The sequence below is a fragment of the Dichomitus squalens genome, assembly GCF_000275845.1.
Source record: "Dichomitus squalens LYAD-421 SS1 unplaced genomic scaffold DICSQscaffold_70, whole genome shotgun sequence".
Classification (NCBI taxonomy): Eukaryota; Fungi; Basidiomycota; class Agaricomycetes; order Polyporales; family Polyporaceae; genus Dichomitus; species Dichomitus squalens.
In genome coordinates this window covers 1-13,817 of record NW_006766952.1, presented here as the reverse complement: position 1 = coordinate 13,817, position 13,817 = coordinate 1, and the positions used below count along the sequence as shown (strand labels likewise).

Sequence of the window (13,817 nt, the reverse complement as noted above, 5' to 3'; positions counted from 1 at the left end):
GACTCCACGCCGCCGCCCATGGGTCGCGTCCTCTCCTTCATACTATATGTACCCCGCCCCCGACAGTCCTCCGCCAAACAATGCCGTCTTCTCCCCCGCCGTCGTCGGCTGTCCTAGCGACGACGTCCGCTACTCCCATATCTGACGACTCCTCACTCACATACCGCCCTTCCCGTCCGCCCTCGCTCAACTACTCCCTCGCACCCCGACGCCGTAAATTCGCCATCGCCAGCTTCCTCATCCTCATCTTCATCGAGGCCGGCGTCATCCCCCTCATCGTCTTCTACGCCATCCGATGGGGCGCCCACCTCAACAACACAAAGAACCTCGCCATCATCACCTCAATAGTCGGCACTTACTCCTCCTACAAGCTCGCACGAAGGTCATGGTATCTCTTCATTAGCGACCACGGACATCAGCGCAGACCGCTCGGCGCCAGCAGGTTTGGCCCAGACGCATTCACGTACGTTGTCTCCTCCCTACCGTCTTGTCTACCTCCCCCGACCCCATAGCATGGTCGAGCGCATTCACGGCGTTCGCGTCTCCTCAAGCCAACCGCTTCCATCAGCTACGGGACCGGCTGCAAAGCTCCAATTTTCCCCATATCTCATGTTCCCTGAACTCACCCATCCCACCTCTTCAGCATTCAAATCGGTCTTGCTATGACCGGCTTCTTCGTGCCCCTCGTTATTGGCTCCTCTGTGTGAGTACTCATTCCCATGGCACCTCCACGCTTCCCACCATGCCCCACTGTTCTCGTCATCTACGCATTGCTGACCATGTCCGTTTAGAAATCCCGCCTCCGTACACACGGTGTCCATGTCCCTATCATGCTTTATGATCGCCTTCTGCGTTCCCCTCCTCATCACTTCCGTCTGGCCGCATAAACTCAAAATGCCCTTCCGCGTCTCCTCCATGCCTCCCTGGACCGGCCTTCCTCCAGCCATGTATACCCTTGTCGAGGACATCGTCGCTGTTGACGGCGGAGGCTGCGTCGAGTTCCGCCAGGCCTGGCGGATACGTTACGAACACTCCGCCATCATGCGCCGCATTATCCGCATCACCTCCTTCTACTGGGGCGCATCCGGCTGCATATGCGCCGCCGCGTTCATCGCCATCGCCTGGACGACCCCCGAAGATATTGGCTATGGCATCGGCTGGGGCTTGCCGTGGCTCTGGGCATTCACAAGTCTGGCGTTTACCGTGCGGTGGGTGAAGAAGGAGCTCAAACGGGAGCAGGAAGAGTGGAACACTGTAGGCGTGCACGAGCTATTCAACTTACACATCGACCAGACGCTGGATGAGAAGGCCGTCGCAAGAGAGGTCAACGACTATAACGAAGCCCAGGACGGCGTTTGACGTAACGTTTCATCTCACCAGACGTTTCCTGGGCTCTGTGGGGATTGCTTTTCGTCATCGGTCACTTGGGATGAAACGGGCGCCGTGTCGCTATCGTATGTTGTTGTCGGCTCTACGATGTTATGCTATTGTGACGATACTCTACCTAATTCACTTCCGGTCCTTACGATGTAGCTACTATCAAGCCGGATCACTTACAAGGTCATATCCTGTCTCCCCTGTACTCAGTATAGATCATTCGATCATGCCATGTAGGACTGTATAACGAGCCATCCGTTTTGCGCAGCTTGTGGACAGCACAGGATGAGCGTTATTTCTGCTCGGACTCGACGTAATTGTGATTTGACAGCGCCGGAGAACAGCTTCCGAGGCGGGGAGTTTAGCACCGCTTCTCGTTCTCGCGGGTCTCCACCATGACAGTGCTAGTAGTCCACAGTAAGCCAAATGACCTCAACTCTTCTCATACGGCGCCGACCTTGTCTAACCTCGGACGTCTGTCTAGCAGTAATACACGTGCCGGCTAGATGAGTGATCGTGGCGCATGGAGTTCACATCCTAGCTGACGCGCGAGGCATTATTGAAAGGACAACCCTGTGGCTCCCGCAGCGTGACAATATACAGGCGTGTGGGTGCACAGAATGCTGATTATCACGTTGAACCCAGGAGGACTTGTCAAATATGCCAAGCTCGAGATCCTAAGTTGCCCGACTCGCTCAGGAGAGTAATACTAAAAGCCATCTGGTTGCCAGAGCTGGGCCGCATTCTCGAATTCTACGCCAACTATGGACTTGTGCCGACGATTTTGTAGTTCCCTTCGTAGTCTCAGCCCGCTGACGCGCGGCCAACCGGCGAGGCACCCACGTCTGGTCGTCTGTACGCTTGTTACTTTCCTCTTGGGCGCAATCAGTGCTGCAGTGCTCGTTTCGGACGTGGGCATATCGTTCGGGAGCATTATCTCCGTCATGAGTGGGGTCAAATTCCTCGTCGACGTTGACCCCACCGGCGCGGGGGTATGTTGGTCCGCCTGTTCCCGCGTAGTTCAGCCTTCCTTTAACGTTGCTGACGTATTCGTCGATAGATCGGATTGGCGTTGGCTCCCACAAACATCGACCTATCGTCGTCCACGCTCACGCTCAACTGGTGGGCAACAGGACGTCGTCCCACTTCTGCTACCGGTTCTATCCAGCCCGAAGGCGGAGATGCGGCTTCAATTTTGGAGGTGCCTCAAGCGACGTGCGGGCAATCGTCGGATTCGTTCAACATATGGGTAGACAAGTATGTGTCTGTCTTCCTCTTATGCCCTACCTTCCTGAACGCACCCTTGTAGCAATCCCACCTATGCGTGGAATGCGTCTAACGTCATCCTTCGCGATGATCAGTCCGCGATACAGTAAGTAGCTACCACCTGGTCTCAAAACATCGTCCTAACAAGGGGTAGCAGTTTCACATCGCAAGAGACATTCGATACTTCGCATAATTTCACTTGGATCTCAAAGCGCCAATTCTTGGCGCAGCGACGGCAGCACTCCGTCTCAGCATGGTACCCATTCGACCGCTACGCCGTGAGCACAACAATTGGGGCATTCGACACCGATGGATCCCCACTCTCGATCTACTTCGTTCATCTATACGCTGGCTTGTCGGGATACAATCTACAGGTAGATGCGATCGAGCATGTGAGAACATCAAACAGCGACGAAGCATTGCATATCACTTTCTCGATTCGTGTATGTCCTGGGGCAACTCGTCATTTATTTGTTTTGTTAGTTGTTGCTACGATGCTGATCGGAGAATTACAGCGCTGCGAAGGCGTCAAGCTCTTTGCAATAACCCTCTTCCTCACCAACTACGTTCTCGCCGCGGCTATGGTTTGGGTTGCAGTCTGTGCGCACTACGGACCCTCACTCCCGGAGTCTGCGCTGTTCCTCCCTCTCACAAACATTCTGCTCCTTCCTCAACTGAGAGGTGCGATGCCAGGCGTCCCAGATTTCGGTTCGTGCTGCTTTCCCGAATGCTTTTGCTGGGTTGATATATGATCTGGTCGGGAACAGGTATCTTTATGGACCTCTTTGGGTACTACGTGAATATCTCTGCGGTATGTCGAGGTATTATATCTGATCTCGATATTGTATCAACTGAAGACACAATTGAACAGATCTGCTTCGCTGCGTTATTCATGTTCTTCAAGATCGTCAGTGGACGTCGCCCCAGTAGCATTATTGGTGTAACAGAGCACCCGCCGTCCGAAGCCCTCCCACTATACAGGAAGGGCGCTCTTCCAATAGCCGTCGAAAGATCTCTGTCCATCACAGGCACCGTGGAACATTTCGACAAGGGACCTGTCCCCATCCATGGCACGCATCAGCATGTCGAAGACGTTGTGGCGATGTTCTCGGAGAATACGGAGCCTCGTGACGTTTGCGTTCGTTAAATTTTCTTCACCTTATGTCAGGCGAGCCACCACACAAGCCAGAGTCCTGTCAGAATCGACTAAGCTGTCGATCCCGCTGCAAGTACATGGCCGAGTCCTGACCAAACAGAGAGACTGAGACTTCTTACAGACCAGGATGGATCCACCACGACGAAGAGGGGAGCCCAATACTCGGCGAGCAGGGCATGTGTAGTCGCAGTACCCTCGTGGGGTGGTGCGCTTTCCTTAGAAGACGGAGTGTAAGCAATCTCCACGCCTAGCACGTACGTCCTGTGAAGTCGAGGCTCGTCTGCTGGGGATGCGACGCTGTGATCTAGCTGGATCGTCCATCTCCGCTCGTTGGGAAATCCTACGTCGAACGACTGCTACGCGAGCACAGGGATGAAGTGCCAGGAGGAAACGTGATGGGGACGGTCTCTGCTATGCCTTCGCATTCACGACTCGGAAGGACGCGGGGGCCTAGCCGGCGCCTGTTGATTTAGGGTACTCATTGTTTCAGCCAACCGTCCCTCATCCATTCCTCGCGTATGCCTAGTTCAATCTGGATCCTATGAAAGGTACCAGCGCCGACCTCGGATTCGCGTCTCCTGAGAACATCTGGATGTAAGGCCTGCTCTTGCCAGTTGGGAGACACGGCGATTCCCTCCATCTCCAGGAGGGACTGGCACCGTCCAACCAGATGGATGTTGCACGGACCAGGGCATAGGAAAAGTGCAGTGTAGACCCCACTGTCAGTAATGCTTACGCCCAAGCGCGGAAATGTCGAAGGGAGACAGATCTCTCATATGGAACAGGGAGCTGGATGACAGGTTATTGCGACGGGAGATTGCGATTCCTACACCAGGAACGAAGAAGCGGTCGATGTGCGCACGCACCTGAGGACCATCTTGTTTTGCTCCTGAGATGTGCTCTTTCGACTCTTCATCGCACATTCATTAGCCCTCCGGAGCGGACAAGTAGAGACGCACAGAGCGCCGCCGAGGATTTGTGACTTACATTGCTATTAACGATAAGCTCGAGACAAGAGGATTAACGCCGAATCGCTCCTCACGACATGCCCTCTTGGGACCACTGAGAACGACGGCACGAAGCGCCCCCCAAAAAGAATAAAAAGAGGATTAACGATTGGTAGAGTGTCTTGGCCAAGGAACACGTAGTGCTGGCCTGTGATGCGGCCTCGAAGTCATCGTCAGCGAAAAAGACAAACGACGGATGTATACTGCTACAACGAAAGCGTGCTTGACAGAATGTGGCCGATACAGATGGTATAGGCTACAATACAAGTCTCAAGAGATATTGCCTGCGCACCATATCATACCCTCACAAGGAATGAGCGTTCACTGTCACTGTGCCTCGACGACTGTTGGCTGCGCAGCGTCTGGTGCACCTAGTGGCTGCTGTGTCCGCGACATCGCTGCGCCGAGAGCTTGCGTGCGGAAGGCGAGTCCACGCGTCTTCTCGATGATAGATTGGTAGATTGGAAGAGGTGGGCGATGAATCTCGATAACGTTCTGGATACGTGTGGTGAGAGTAATGTTGAGCGGAATGAAGAGGGTAGGCGTACCTTCTCAAGGTCGATCTTGGCATCCGCACCCATACGCGTTTCGCGGATAAGGTTCACAATCCATTTCTCGCCTTCATCGCGCGAGAGGTTAAGACGTTCGGAGAGGTCACTGAGAGAGAGCTTTCGTGAGTCTTTGACTGGAGAGACGGAGAAGAATACTCACCCGATGTCTATGCGCTCGTGTATACGACAATACGCCTCGCTGATGAGATACCGCGCGTTGTCCATGAAATCTTCCCGGAATTCGCCCAAGAAGAAGTCATTTGAAACGACGACTTCGGCTTTGCTGAGCTCCTTCTGCGCGGCTTCGAAGTCAAACTCCACGTACAGTTCCTTGAGGAACTGCGTGACAGGATCTTGGTACTGATATTCTTCCATCTGGATAACCTTGACAATCTCGCGAATCGAGTGACGAACGCGCGACGAAAGCGCCCCAGACGCGGACTTGCGCGAAAGGACGGCGGCCGTCGCAAGATACCGGAGGATCCATGGTGAAGAGGTCTGGATGGTGTTCAGGTAGGTAGGGGCCAAGAAGGTCTCGAGGAGTAGGGTGCGACCCTGGGGGTGGTTGAAATAGACGAAGAGGGACCAGTGGAGGAGCCAGGTGCGAGAGTGGAGTTGCGCGAGAGCGGGATCGGCGGCGCCAGATGAAGGAGTAGCAAATTGGGGATGGGAAGGGGCACGCGAGTCGATAGCATCGCGAAGGGAGTTGAGCTCTTCAAGTGCAACGTCCCACTTACCAGTAAGGATGTCGCACGCGAGCTTACCCCAATGGGCGGAAATAGTGAGGTCGGGGTCGGTGGAGAGGACACGGAAGTGATAGAGGTAATCGGCGGCACCACTGTAATTACCATAGGAGTATTGGAACTTGCCGAAGTTGTATAGAGCGGTGATTTGATCGAGCGTGACCTACACATAGATATAGAAACGTCGCGGACGGAGGACGACATGGAGCTCACATTGTAATGGTCTCGCAGGAACTGCAAGTTTTGGTTCTTGTCTTGACGGAGGGCTTGAGCGACCTCGGGGTTCTCGATCACATCTAATACAGCCTGGGCCTCCTGCTGTAGCTGCTCGTTGGTGGAGACGGCCTTTTCCCGCTTCTCGGCGAACTCTGAGACATATTAGAGGGTTGGAAGAATATGCGTGGATGTATACGCACCTGAAGGGATAGGCTCATCGGGATGCGTCTGCTCAAACAAGCTGACGGCATAGTCCACCATGTTGGTCTCCTTGGCGAGTTCATACTGAGCGGCCTGTACTTGCTCGACGGGGAAAAGATCGCTCTCGGCAAGATGGGCAAGGAGGGGGAAGACCAGATGGCGGTCGCAGTAGGGGATGATCGTTCTCGTGAGGTCGTATTCGGCCATTTTGGAGAGGAGAGGAGGCAGATGGAGGACGGGAGTTGCTCGTCGAGGTCGAGAGTGAGCTCGCCGTTGGCGACAGCCCGAAAAATGTGCTTCCATATCGGGACGTAGATGCACGTGGACAGCCGCGCGCGACACGTCCGCCTGCAGCGGTTGGGCGCTATGGTCCGCATCCTCAGTCCTGCCCTCGTCCTCGTCCTGACCACATCCCCTCCTTTGCCCGCGGCACCATGACCGCCATTGCACAAAACTTGCCTTGGTTCATCAAAGATTTCGGAGTCTCCATAGTCGGCCAGGTATGACTCTAATCCGCTGCCCGCACGTCCGCTCTCAAACACCGTCCAGAAATGCTACACTTCCATTGTCGAAAACCTCGACTTCAGTGATGTCGAATGTCTGAAGTACTCGATTTCGAAAGGTCTTGGGCTGGGTATAGTGGTTGGCGGCTCCATCATGAAGGTGCCTCAGTTGCTTCTTAGTGCGTCGCAACCCCTCTTGTCTTCCGAGCCCGCCTCTTAACCTGAGTTCTGTTTGTAGTTATATCCGCACGCTCAGCGCGTGGTCTCTCCCTGACGGCTTATGTGCTCGAGACGCTTGCCTATGCTATCACCCTTGCATACGCGTACCGCAACAATTTCCCCTTCTCGACCTATGGCGAAAACCTATTCCTCACTATCCAGAACGTCATCATCACCGCCCTCATCGTGCACTATAACCCTCCAAACATCCTTGCGTCTCGTTCCCCCCGTCAGCGCGTCATCCTGGCCGCACAAGCTACGATCGCAACCGCCATCCCGCTTGCTATCTTTCCCACATCTACTATCGCGCTCTTCCAGCTCGCGACTCTGCCCCTTTCCCTCTTCTCCAAACTTCCCCAGATCCGCCAGAACTACCGCGCTCAGAGCACCGGCCAGCTTTCTGCCTTCGCTGTCATCTCACAGATTGGCGGATGCCTCGCGCGTCTCTTCACGACCGCTCAGGAGGTCGGCGATCCCATTGTTGCCGCAGGCTTCGCCCTCGCCCTTGCCCTCAACATCGTTCTCGGCGTCCAATTGTGGCTGTACTGGGGTAAGGATGAGAAGGAAGAGATCGAGATAGGTCATGTTGGTATTTCCGAGAAGGCGCGGACCCACTGGACTCCTCCGCAGAAGGTCGAGGTCGTCATTCCTCCTGCGTCCCCCGGAGGTCGCGCAAGCCCACGCCCTAGCAACAGGAGGTGGTCGAGGAAGGTCGACTAGTCTCTTCGGTTACGCACGGTTCGTCTTTGTACTCGTCTCCAAGTATTCTATCGTGTTACGGCTATGTTACGGGAGACATGGTATGACGTCCTGATGGATAGGTGCCGACCACTTGAGTATCACGCTCGTACCACTGCAGCTGTTTCACTCCCGAATGGTGATATTAAAGATTGATGCCAACGCAGCGAGGCTACAATGTGGCCGCCGACTTGGTCTGGTAATCGTTCTGAGCTGATACTAAGCTCGTCACTAGCTATATACCTGTATCAGACAATACTCTACAATATCGTGAGACGGCGCATTACTGCTTCTTGTCGGCCGGCTTGCCGCGTCCTCGGAAACCCCACTCAATCTGACCCGTCTGTCGGATGTCAACCCCAAGGTCGTCTGCAAACGACCAGACCAGTCCGGGGTTCTTCTGGAACAGGCGCCCCACAAAGATGACATCGGCCTTCCCCTAGATTACCATCCGCGATACACCGTCAGCCGGTCAAGGAGCATCTTGCCGTGGCAAAGAAGCGTACCTCGTCGAGGATACTCTGAGCAAACTTGCCCTCGTGTATACTGCCGACTGTTGACACGAGAATCTTGTCACCGTGTGCCTTCTTGACTGCCTCAGCGAACGGTACTTGGTACCCGGGGACACCCTTGATTTGTTGCAGAGGGCTGTTTCCGGAGGACGAAACGTCGAGGAGGTCTACGCCATGCTCGGCGAGAACGGCTGCGAGCTTGACAGTGTCTTCCGAGCGCCATGACTCCTCTGCCGGGAGCACATTCTCGAGCCAGTCAGTTCCGGATACGCTATCCAAATCAAATATTTGTAAGAAGTGGGCGACAGCTGGAAAGCAATGAACGACGTACCGGAAGAGGAGAGGCGTAGTGGGCGGGATGACGCCGCGGACGGCGTCGACAACCTCAACTGCAAGCCGGATGCGGTTCTCGAAACTGCCACCATACTCGTCTGTGCGTTTGTTCGCAACGGGGCTCAAGAACTCGCTGATGAGGTACCCGTGCGCGCCGTGGATCTCAATCACGTCGAAGCCAGCCTTCACCGCCCGCTTCGCAGCGTTGACGAAAGCTGTGACGATCTTCTTGATCCCCTCCTTCGTCAGTTCCTTCGGTACGATCCAACCATCAGCGTACGGGACCGCGCTCGGGCCGACTACCTCATCGGGCCACCCGCCTTGATGCTCTAATGCAGGCGCGCCCATATGGATGAACGGCGCGAGCGTCGAAGCTTTGCGACCGGCGTGGGCGAGCTGAATCGCGATCTTCTGGTTCTGGGAGTGCGCGAACTCGACGATCTTTGCCCAAGCCGCCGCTTGCTCATCCGTCCAAATCCCAGCATCTTCAGGGGAGATACGACCCTCGGGGGCAACGGCGGTCGCTTCGACTACGGTGAGGCCGGGTCCGCGAGTGAAGATTCCGCCAACTTCGGGCAAGGGCGTCAAGATGCATTGCGGCAGAAGAGATGAAATGACGCACGATGGGCGAACTGCCACGGACCGATAAGACCATTCTCAGACGAGTACTGGCATAAGGGAGAAAGCTACAGGAGGATGGTCTGATCAGCAACACTTACACAAAGGACCACCACAGACGCATACACGCAAGTCTGGAGAGATACTCACCCAAATGCGGTTCGGGAACGTTACTCCACGAATTGTAAGAGGCTTGAATAGACTTGGGATTTCTTTTCCATCCGGTTGTGGGTCAACCGCGGTACCGGCTGGCGGGTGTACCAAGGGTACGAAATACGGTACGCCGGGCGCTGGAGCATTGTGGAGGACAGCAGTGCCGACCATGGTAAGGTGCTGATAGGATGCGATGGGGCAAAGCTACAAGCGATGAGAAGAAAGGAGGGATGGACTTGGCACGAGAGAGGGTGATCGCGATGGCGGGATATATATGGTCGATATCCATGGTATCTCAGCATCGTTCGGCTGCCTGGGCCGATGTCGCAGGATGAGGATGAATCAGCGTGCTGAAATGCGTTTCGATGAGAAACGCGAAGAACATAGAAACGGCTAGACGGCTGGTAGGCTGGAAAATACAATAACAGCCGCGAGAACGACATACCATTACCGATAGGAGGTGAAATTCGGCCTGGCTGAGTAAGGCTCCACGCTCATTCAGCAGCTGGTAGACGTCGACTCGCCAGACATCAGCTCAAGTAGTCCAAACCAGTTGCTTGTCTGCGGGCGAGAGCCTGGCTGAGCGGTCGACTAGAGTCGTCAAGCTCGGATATACACCACAACGGCGATAACCAGGAAGGATCATCGCATATGCATAGCTGTCTTCACGACTTTCAAAGAGCGGTCGCTGTGCAGCGTGGGTGTTGTTGGCGGCTCGGAAAGGATGCGGAGGCAAGTATCGAGTGAAATTTACATTCCAGAGTGCGACGGCCGTTGACTCAGCGACAGCGATGTGCCGGTCGGGCGACCGGTCGGTAAGTCACCATGGTCGGTCTGCTCGAACCCTCTACGGTAGGCTCTACCATTCTCACGGCCGCGGAGTACGGCCTGCGTCGGGTGCCCTCTCGTCGATCAACAGCATTGAATATTGAGCCCACCAGTCCGCTTGCCACCGACCGACCTTCGACTCTCGATGACGACGCTAGCCGCCCGCTTTCCTCCCACACCTTTTGCTACGACCGCTCGTTCTCCTCTATCGCTTTGCGGAATGCTTGGTCTCTCATTTATGTCGTCCTGCAATCGCTTACGACAGACCCCTTTCTCTGTTCGACCGGTATTCGAACACTTCCCTCAAAGCTCTTCCATGTCTGTGTTGGCGTCCTGTCGCTGGTTTCCTCGGGCGTTGCAGTCTCACAACGAAGTCAGCAGATCAGCTGCGTTGTTTTCAGGGCCCGTTCGTGCAGAAGCCCCAGGCGAGCGTCTCGCCATCGACCGCCTGGCCAGCTTGAGAGGTCCTTGCATGTTTTCACTACCGTTACCCGCAGTCTCTGGTCAGTTGCCATCTGACTCTTCTGTAGGAAGCTACCTTTTGATAAATGCAACTTTAGCTACTGGCGCGCCGTCTTCGGTTCCACTTACAGAACGCTGCATATAAAACTATCCACACGCGGACCATTGCATGGTTAGCCCCCCGGCCATCTGATTATGATTATTGCTCAACAGGCATTTCTCCATCCATGCTACTGGCAAACTAGTTTGACGTTGCCCTCGCCGCACTTCATTTGATAAGCCGCCCCTACTGCGATGGGTTTCCTCCGGCCCAAACGCAGCATGCATGGGCGGCGCATTCGCAACTAGCCAGCCCGCATTCATCGGGCGGCCAACATCAAGACGCAGCGATAGTGACAGAGCGGAGCTTAAGTCCGATGGCGATAGAAGGAGAAATGGATAGCAAGCGCCCCCCCACTTTTGGATTTACGGCGGTCGTATTCGAAGCGCCCCCCCCCACTCCAGGTGGGCAGCTCCTTATACCCAGTCATCGATTCGTTAACGATGTCGTGCCATCTTGTAGTCCTCTTGTTCCTCGTCTAGCTACATAAGCAACTTCGCACCAGGCTCCTCCTCTCCATCGCACTTGCAACAGCTCGCCCTTCCTTCGCTCCGCTGCCGATCCCACCTTTACCTTACTGTACACCGCGCTACGCACCTATCGGACGCATAATGGCCGACGCTAAGGCACAGAAGAGACAGAAGTTTGAGAGCATCTTCCCTATCCTCCGCGACGAGCTCCTTGGCTATCTTGAGCAGGAGGGCATGCCGGAGGATGCAATTACTTGGTTCCAGCGCGTGCGTTCTCGTATATGCTTTTCCCGTTTAGCACCCGTCCTGATCACGGCTTGGCACGTCCGCCGGATGCTACCCACAGAATCTCGACTACAACGTCACAGGCGGGAAGCTCAACCGTGGGATGTCTGTTGTCGACTCCGTTGAGATCCTCAAGGGACGGAAGCTCACCGACGACGAGTACTTCAAGGCTGCTCTTCTCGGCTGGGGTGTCGAGTTCGTGAGTCTCTTACGCTCGATTGTCTTCTCCTGTGTCTGCCTGCGCGTTCTCCCCTCCGTTACCCGTACTCCTCGTGTCCATAAGGCTTGTCCTTCCCAACTCATAATCAGGTTCGCACACGCATGGATGCTGACCACAGGCTTCCCTCACAGCTTCAGGCCTACTACCTCGTCTCGGACGACATGATGGACCAGTCGATTACTCGCCGTGGACAACCATGCTGGTACCGCGTTGAGGGCGTGAACTTGCTTGCTATCAATGACGCATATCTGCTGGAAGGCTCCATCTACTATCTCCTCAAGAAGCACTTCCGCTCCGAGCCGTACTACGTGTACCTCCTCGACGTTTTCCACCACACAACTTTCCAGACCGATATCGGCCAGCTTATCGACCTCATCACTGCCCCCGAGGACAACGTCGACTTAAACAAGTTCTCGCTTGACAAGTATGTAGTCTTCTCCATCTCTTTTGCGTGTACTAATCTCCATCTGCGCGTGTAGGCACCAGAAGATTGTCATCTTCAAGACCGCCTACTACTCCTTCTATCTCCCCGTCGCCCTCGCCATGTACATGTGTGGCATTCCCCACTCATTGACGAACGACCCCTACGAGCTCGCGCAGAAGATTCTTGTCCCGCTTGGCGAGTACTTCCAAGTCCAGGACGACTTCCTCGACTTCGCTGCGCCTCCGGAGGTACTCGGTAAGGTCGGCACGGACATCATCGACAACAAGTGTTCATGGTGTGTTAACACCGCGCTCGCGATTGCGACCCCTGCGCAACGGAAGGTCCTCGACGAGAACTACGGCGTGAAGGATAAGGCAGCCGAAGCGCGTGTGAAGGCGCTGTACGAGGAGATTGGCATTCGGAAGAGGTACGCCGAGTATGAAGAGGGTGCGTACGAGCGAATCATAGGTCTCATCGAGACTATCCCTACCGAGGGTGCGGACGTCGGCGCGGGCGACGTGAAGTTGAAGAGGGAAGTGTTTAAGGTGTTCCTCGACAAGATCTACAAGAGGCAGAAGTGAGTCGCGCGCGGCCTTTGATTAGGGCGAGGGCGAGGACGGCAGCCAGAAGTGGACGTCGGTTCTGTTGTACAAAATAGCTAGTCATGTATCTCCTGTACATTTGGAGTACGTATGTGGGAATATGACTTCGTGTTCTAGCTCAAACAGCCAAGTATTGGAAAGTCTGAAACCTGTAAGAATGGAACAAGGTCCACAACTTCCCAACAGCTAGAGCAATTGTCTTTAAACCAACTGGAGGTCATGGGGGAGGCTGTGGGGCACCTGGGTCACCAGTTTGTTTTAGGTGAAATGACCTCGTTGCGGCACTATGGCCCTTGTTCCACGGAAAACCCGGAACCAAGGGGCTTGGTTCCAGTTTCCCTGGGATAGGATTCAATCTCCATGGACGAGTCTAAGGTGCAAGGTGTCAAAGAATGGCCTACTCCGACCAAGGTCAAACACGTTCAAGCTTTCCTCGGACTAGCCAACTTCTATCGGCGTTTCATCAAGGACTTTGCCAAGATTGCCCGACCGCTCACTAAGCTCACGTGCAAGGACATTCAGTGGCAATGGGGAGAGGAACAAGAACAGGCCTTCGAAGGACTCAAGACCGCGTTTACGACAGCCCCAATTCTTCAGATCCCGAACGACACAGCTCCATACAGGCTGGAGACAGACTCATCCGACTTCGCAACAGGGGCAGTTCTGGAACAACTTGGAGAAGATAAGCTATGGCACCCGGTCGCCTTCTACTCCAAGTCCCTCAATATTCACGAGCGCAACTACGAGATCTACGACAAGGAGCTCTTAGCCATCATCCGAGCATTGGAAGAATATCGACACTACTTGGAGGGACACCCTGAGCCAATCGAAAT

General features: G+C 54.9%; 5 protein-coding genes across 5 annotated transcripts; 3 read left to right on the top strand and 2 right to left on the bottom strand.

Moving 5' to 3' along the window:
- Positions 1-80: 80 nt before the first annotated feature.
- On the top strand, positions 81-1,359 carry DICSQDRAFT_157780 (uncharacterized protein; the record flags this gene model as incomplete). Its single annotated transcript, XM_007370524.1, has 4 exons — positions 81-463; positions 644-703; positions 792-1,254; positions 1,294-1,359. 4 exons carry the CDS (start codon positions 81-83, stop codon positions 1,357-1,359), a joined length of 972 nt encoding a protein of 323 aa, XP_007370586.1.
- Positions 1,360-2,321: 962 nt separating this feature from the next.
- Positions 2,322-3,790, top strand: DICSQDRAFT_129956 (uncharacterized protein; the record flags this gene model as incomplete). Its single annotated transcript, XM_007370523.1, has 8 exons — positions 2,322-2,369; positions 2,438-2,634; positions 2,687-2,749; positions 2,792-2,921; positions 3,018-3,086; positions 3,159-3,351; positions 3,411-3,454; positions 3,515-3,790. 8 exons carry the CDS (start codon positions 2,322-2,324, stop codon positions 3,788-3,790), a joined length of 1,020 nt encoding a protein of 339 aa, XP_007370585.1.
- Positions 3,791-4,903: 1,113 nt separating this feature from the next.
- On the bottom strand, positions 4,904-6,764 carry DICSQDRAFT_112760 (eukaryotic translation initiation factor 3 subunit 6). Its single transcript, XM_007370522.1, has 5 exons — positions 6,517-6,764; positions 6,314-6,468; positions 5,518-6,263; positions 5,355-5,463; positions 4,904-5,301 (listed from the first exon to the last, which is right to left on the bottom strand). Exons 1-5 carry the CDS (start codon positions 6,722-6,724, stop codon positions 5,134-5,136), a joined length of 1,386 nt encoding a protein of 461 aa, XP_007370584.1. The 5' UTR covers positions 6,725-6,764; the 3' UTR covers positions 4,904-5,133.
- A 143-nt stretch (positions 6,765-6,907) lies between these two features.
- On the bottom strand, positions 6,908-9,836 carry DICSQDRAFT_141069 (FMN-linked oxidoreductase). Its single transcript, XM_007370521.1, has 6 exons — positions 9,591-9,836; positions 9,445-9,508; positions 8,821-9,391; positions 8,484-8,760; positions 7,259-8,416; positions 6,908-7,199 (listed from the first exon to the last, which is right to left on the bottom strand). Exons 1-5 carry the CDS (start codon positions 9,762-9,764, stop codon positions 8,261-8,263), a joined length of 1,242 nt encoding a protein of 413 aa, XP_007370583.1. The 5' UTR covers positions 9,765-9,836; the 3' UTR covers positions 6,908-7,199; positions 7,259-8,260.
- A 1,734-nt stretch (positions 9,837-11,570) lies between these two features.
- DICSQDRAFT_141060 (farnesyl-diphosphate synthase) lies at positions 11,571-13,108 on the top strand. The gene is made up of 4 exons (XM_007370520.1): positions 11,571-11,720; positions 11,800-11,937; positions 12,090-12,382; positions 12,438-13,108. Exons 1-4 carry the CDS (start codon positions 11,595-11,597, stop codon positions 12,961-12,963), a joined length of 1,083 nt encoding a protein of 360 aa, XP_007370582.1. The 5' UTR covers positions 11,571-11,594; the 3' UTR covers positions 12,964-13,108.
- The last annotated feature ends 709 nt before the right edge of the window (positions 13,109-13,817 follow it).

Bases quoted from the DNA above. Each gene is read 5' to 3' on its own strand.
- DICSQDRAFT_112760 (XM_007370522.1), bottom strand. From the start codon at position 6,724: ATGGCCGAATACGACCTCACGAGAACGATCATCCCCTACTGCGACCGC. The intron at 5,464-5,517 runs GTGAGTATTCTT...GCTCTCTCTCAG, and splicing joins CACGAGCGCATAGACATCGG to TGACCTCTCCGAACGTCTTA. The intron at 5,302-5,354 runs GTACGCCTACCC...ACACGTATCCAG, and splicing joins CCAAGATCGACCTTGAGAAG to AACGTTATCGAGATTCATCG.
- DICSQDRAFT_141069 (XM_007370521.1), bottom strand. From the start codon at position 9,764: ATGGTCGGCACTGCTGTCCTCCACAATGCTCCAGCGCCCGGCGTACCG. The intron at 9,509-9,590 runs GTGAGTATCTCT...ATCCTCCTGTAG, and splicing joins CGTTCCCGAACCGCATTTGG to CTTTCTCCCTTATGCCAGTA. The intron at 8,761-8,820 runs GTACGTCGTTCA...TGATTTGGATAG, and splicing joins ACTACGCCTCTCCTCTTCCG to CGTATCCGGAACTGACTGGC.
- DICSQDRAFT_141060 (XM_007370520.1), top strand. From the start codon at position 11,595: ATGGCCGACGCTAAGGCACAGAAGAGACAGAAGTTTGAGAGCATCTTC. The intron at 11,721-11,799 runs GTGCGTTCTCGT...TGCTACCCACAG, and splicing joins CAATTACTTGGTTCCAGCGC to AATCTCGACTACAACGTCAC. The intron at 11,938-12,089 runs GTGAGTCTCTTA...CTTCCCTCACAG, and splicing joins TCGGCTGGGGTGTCGAGTTC to CTTCAGGCCTACTACCTCGT.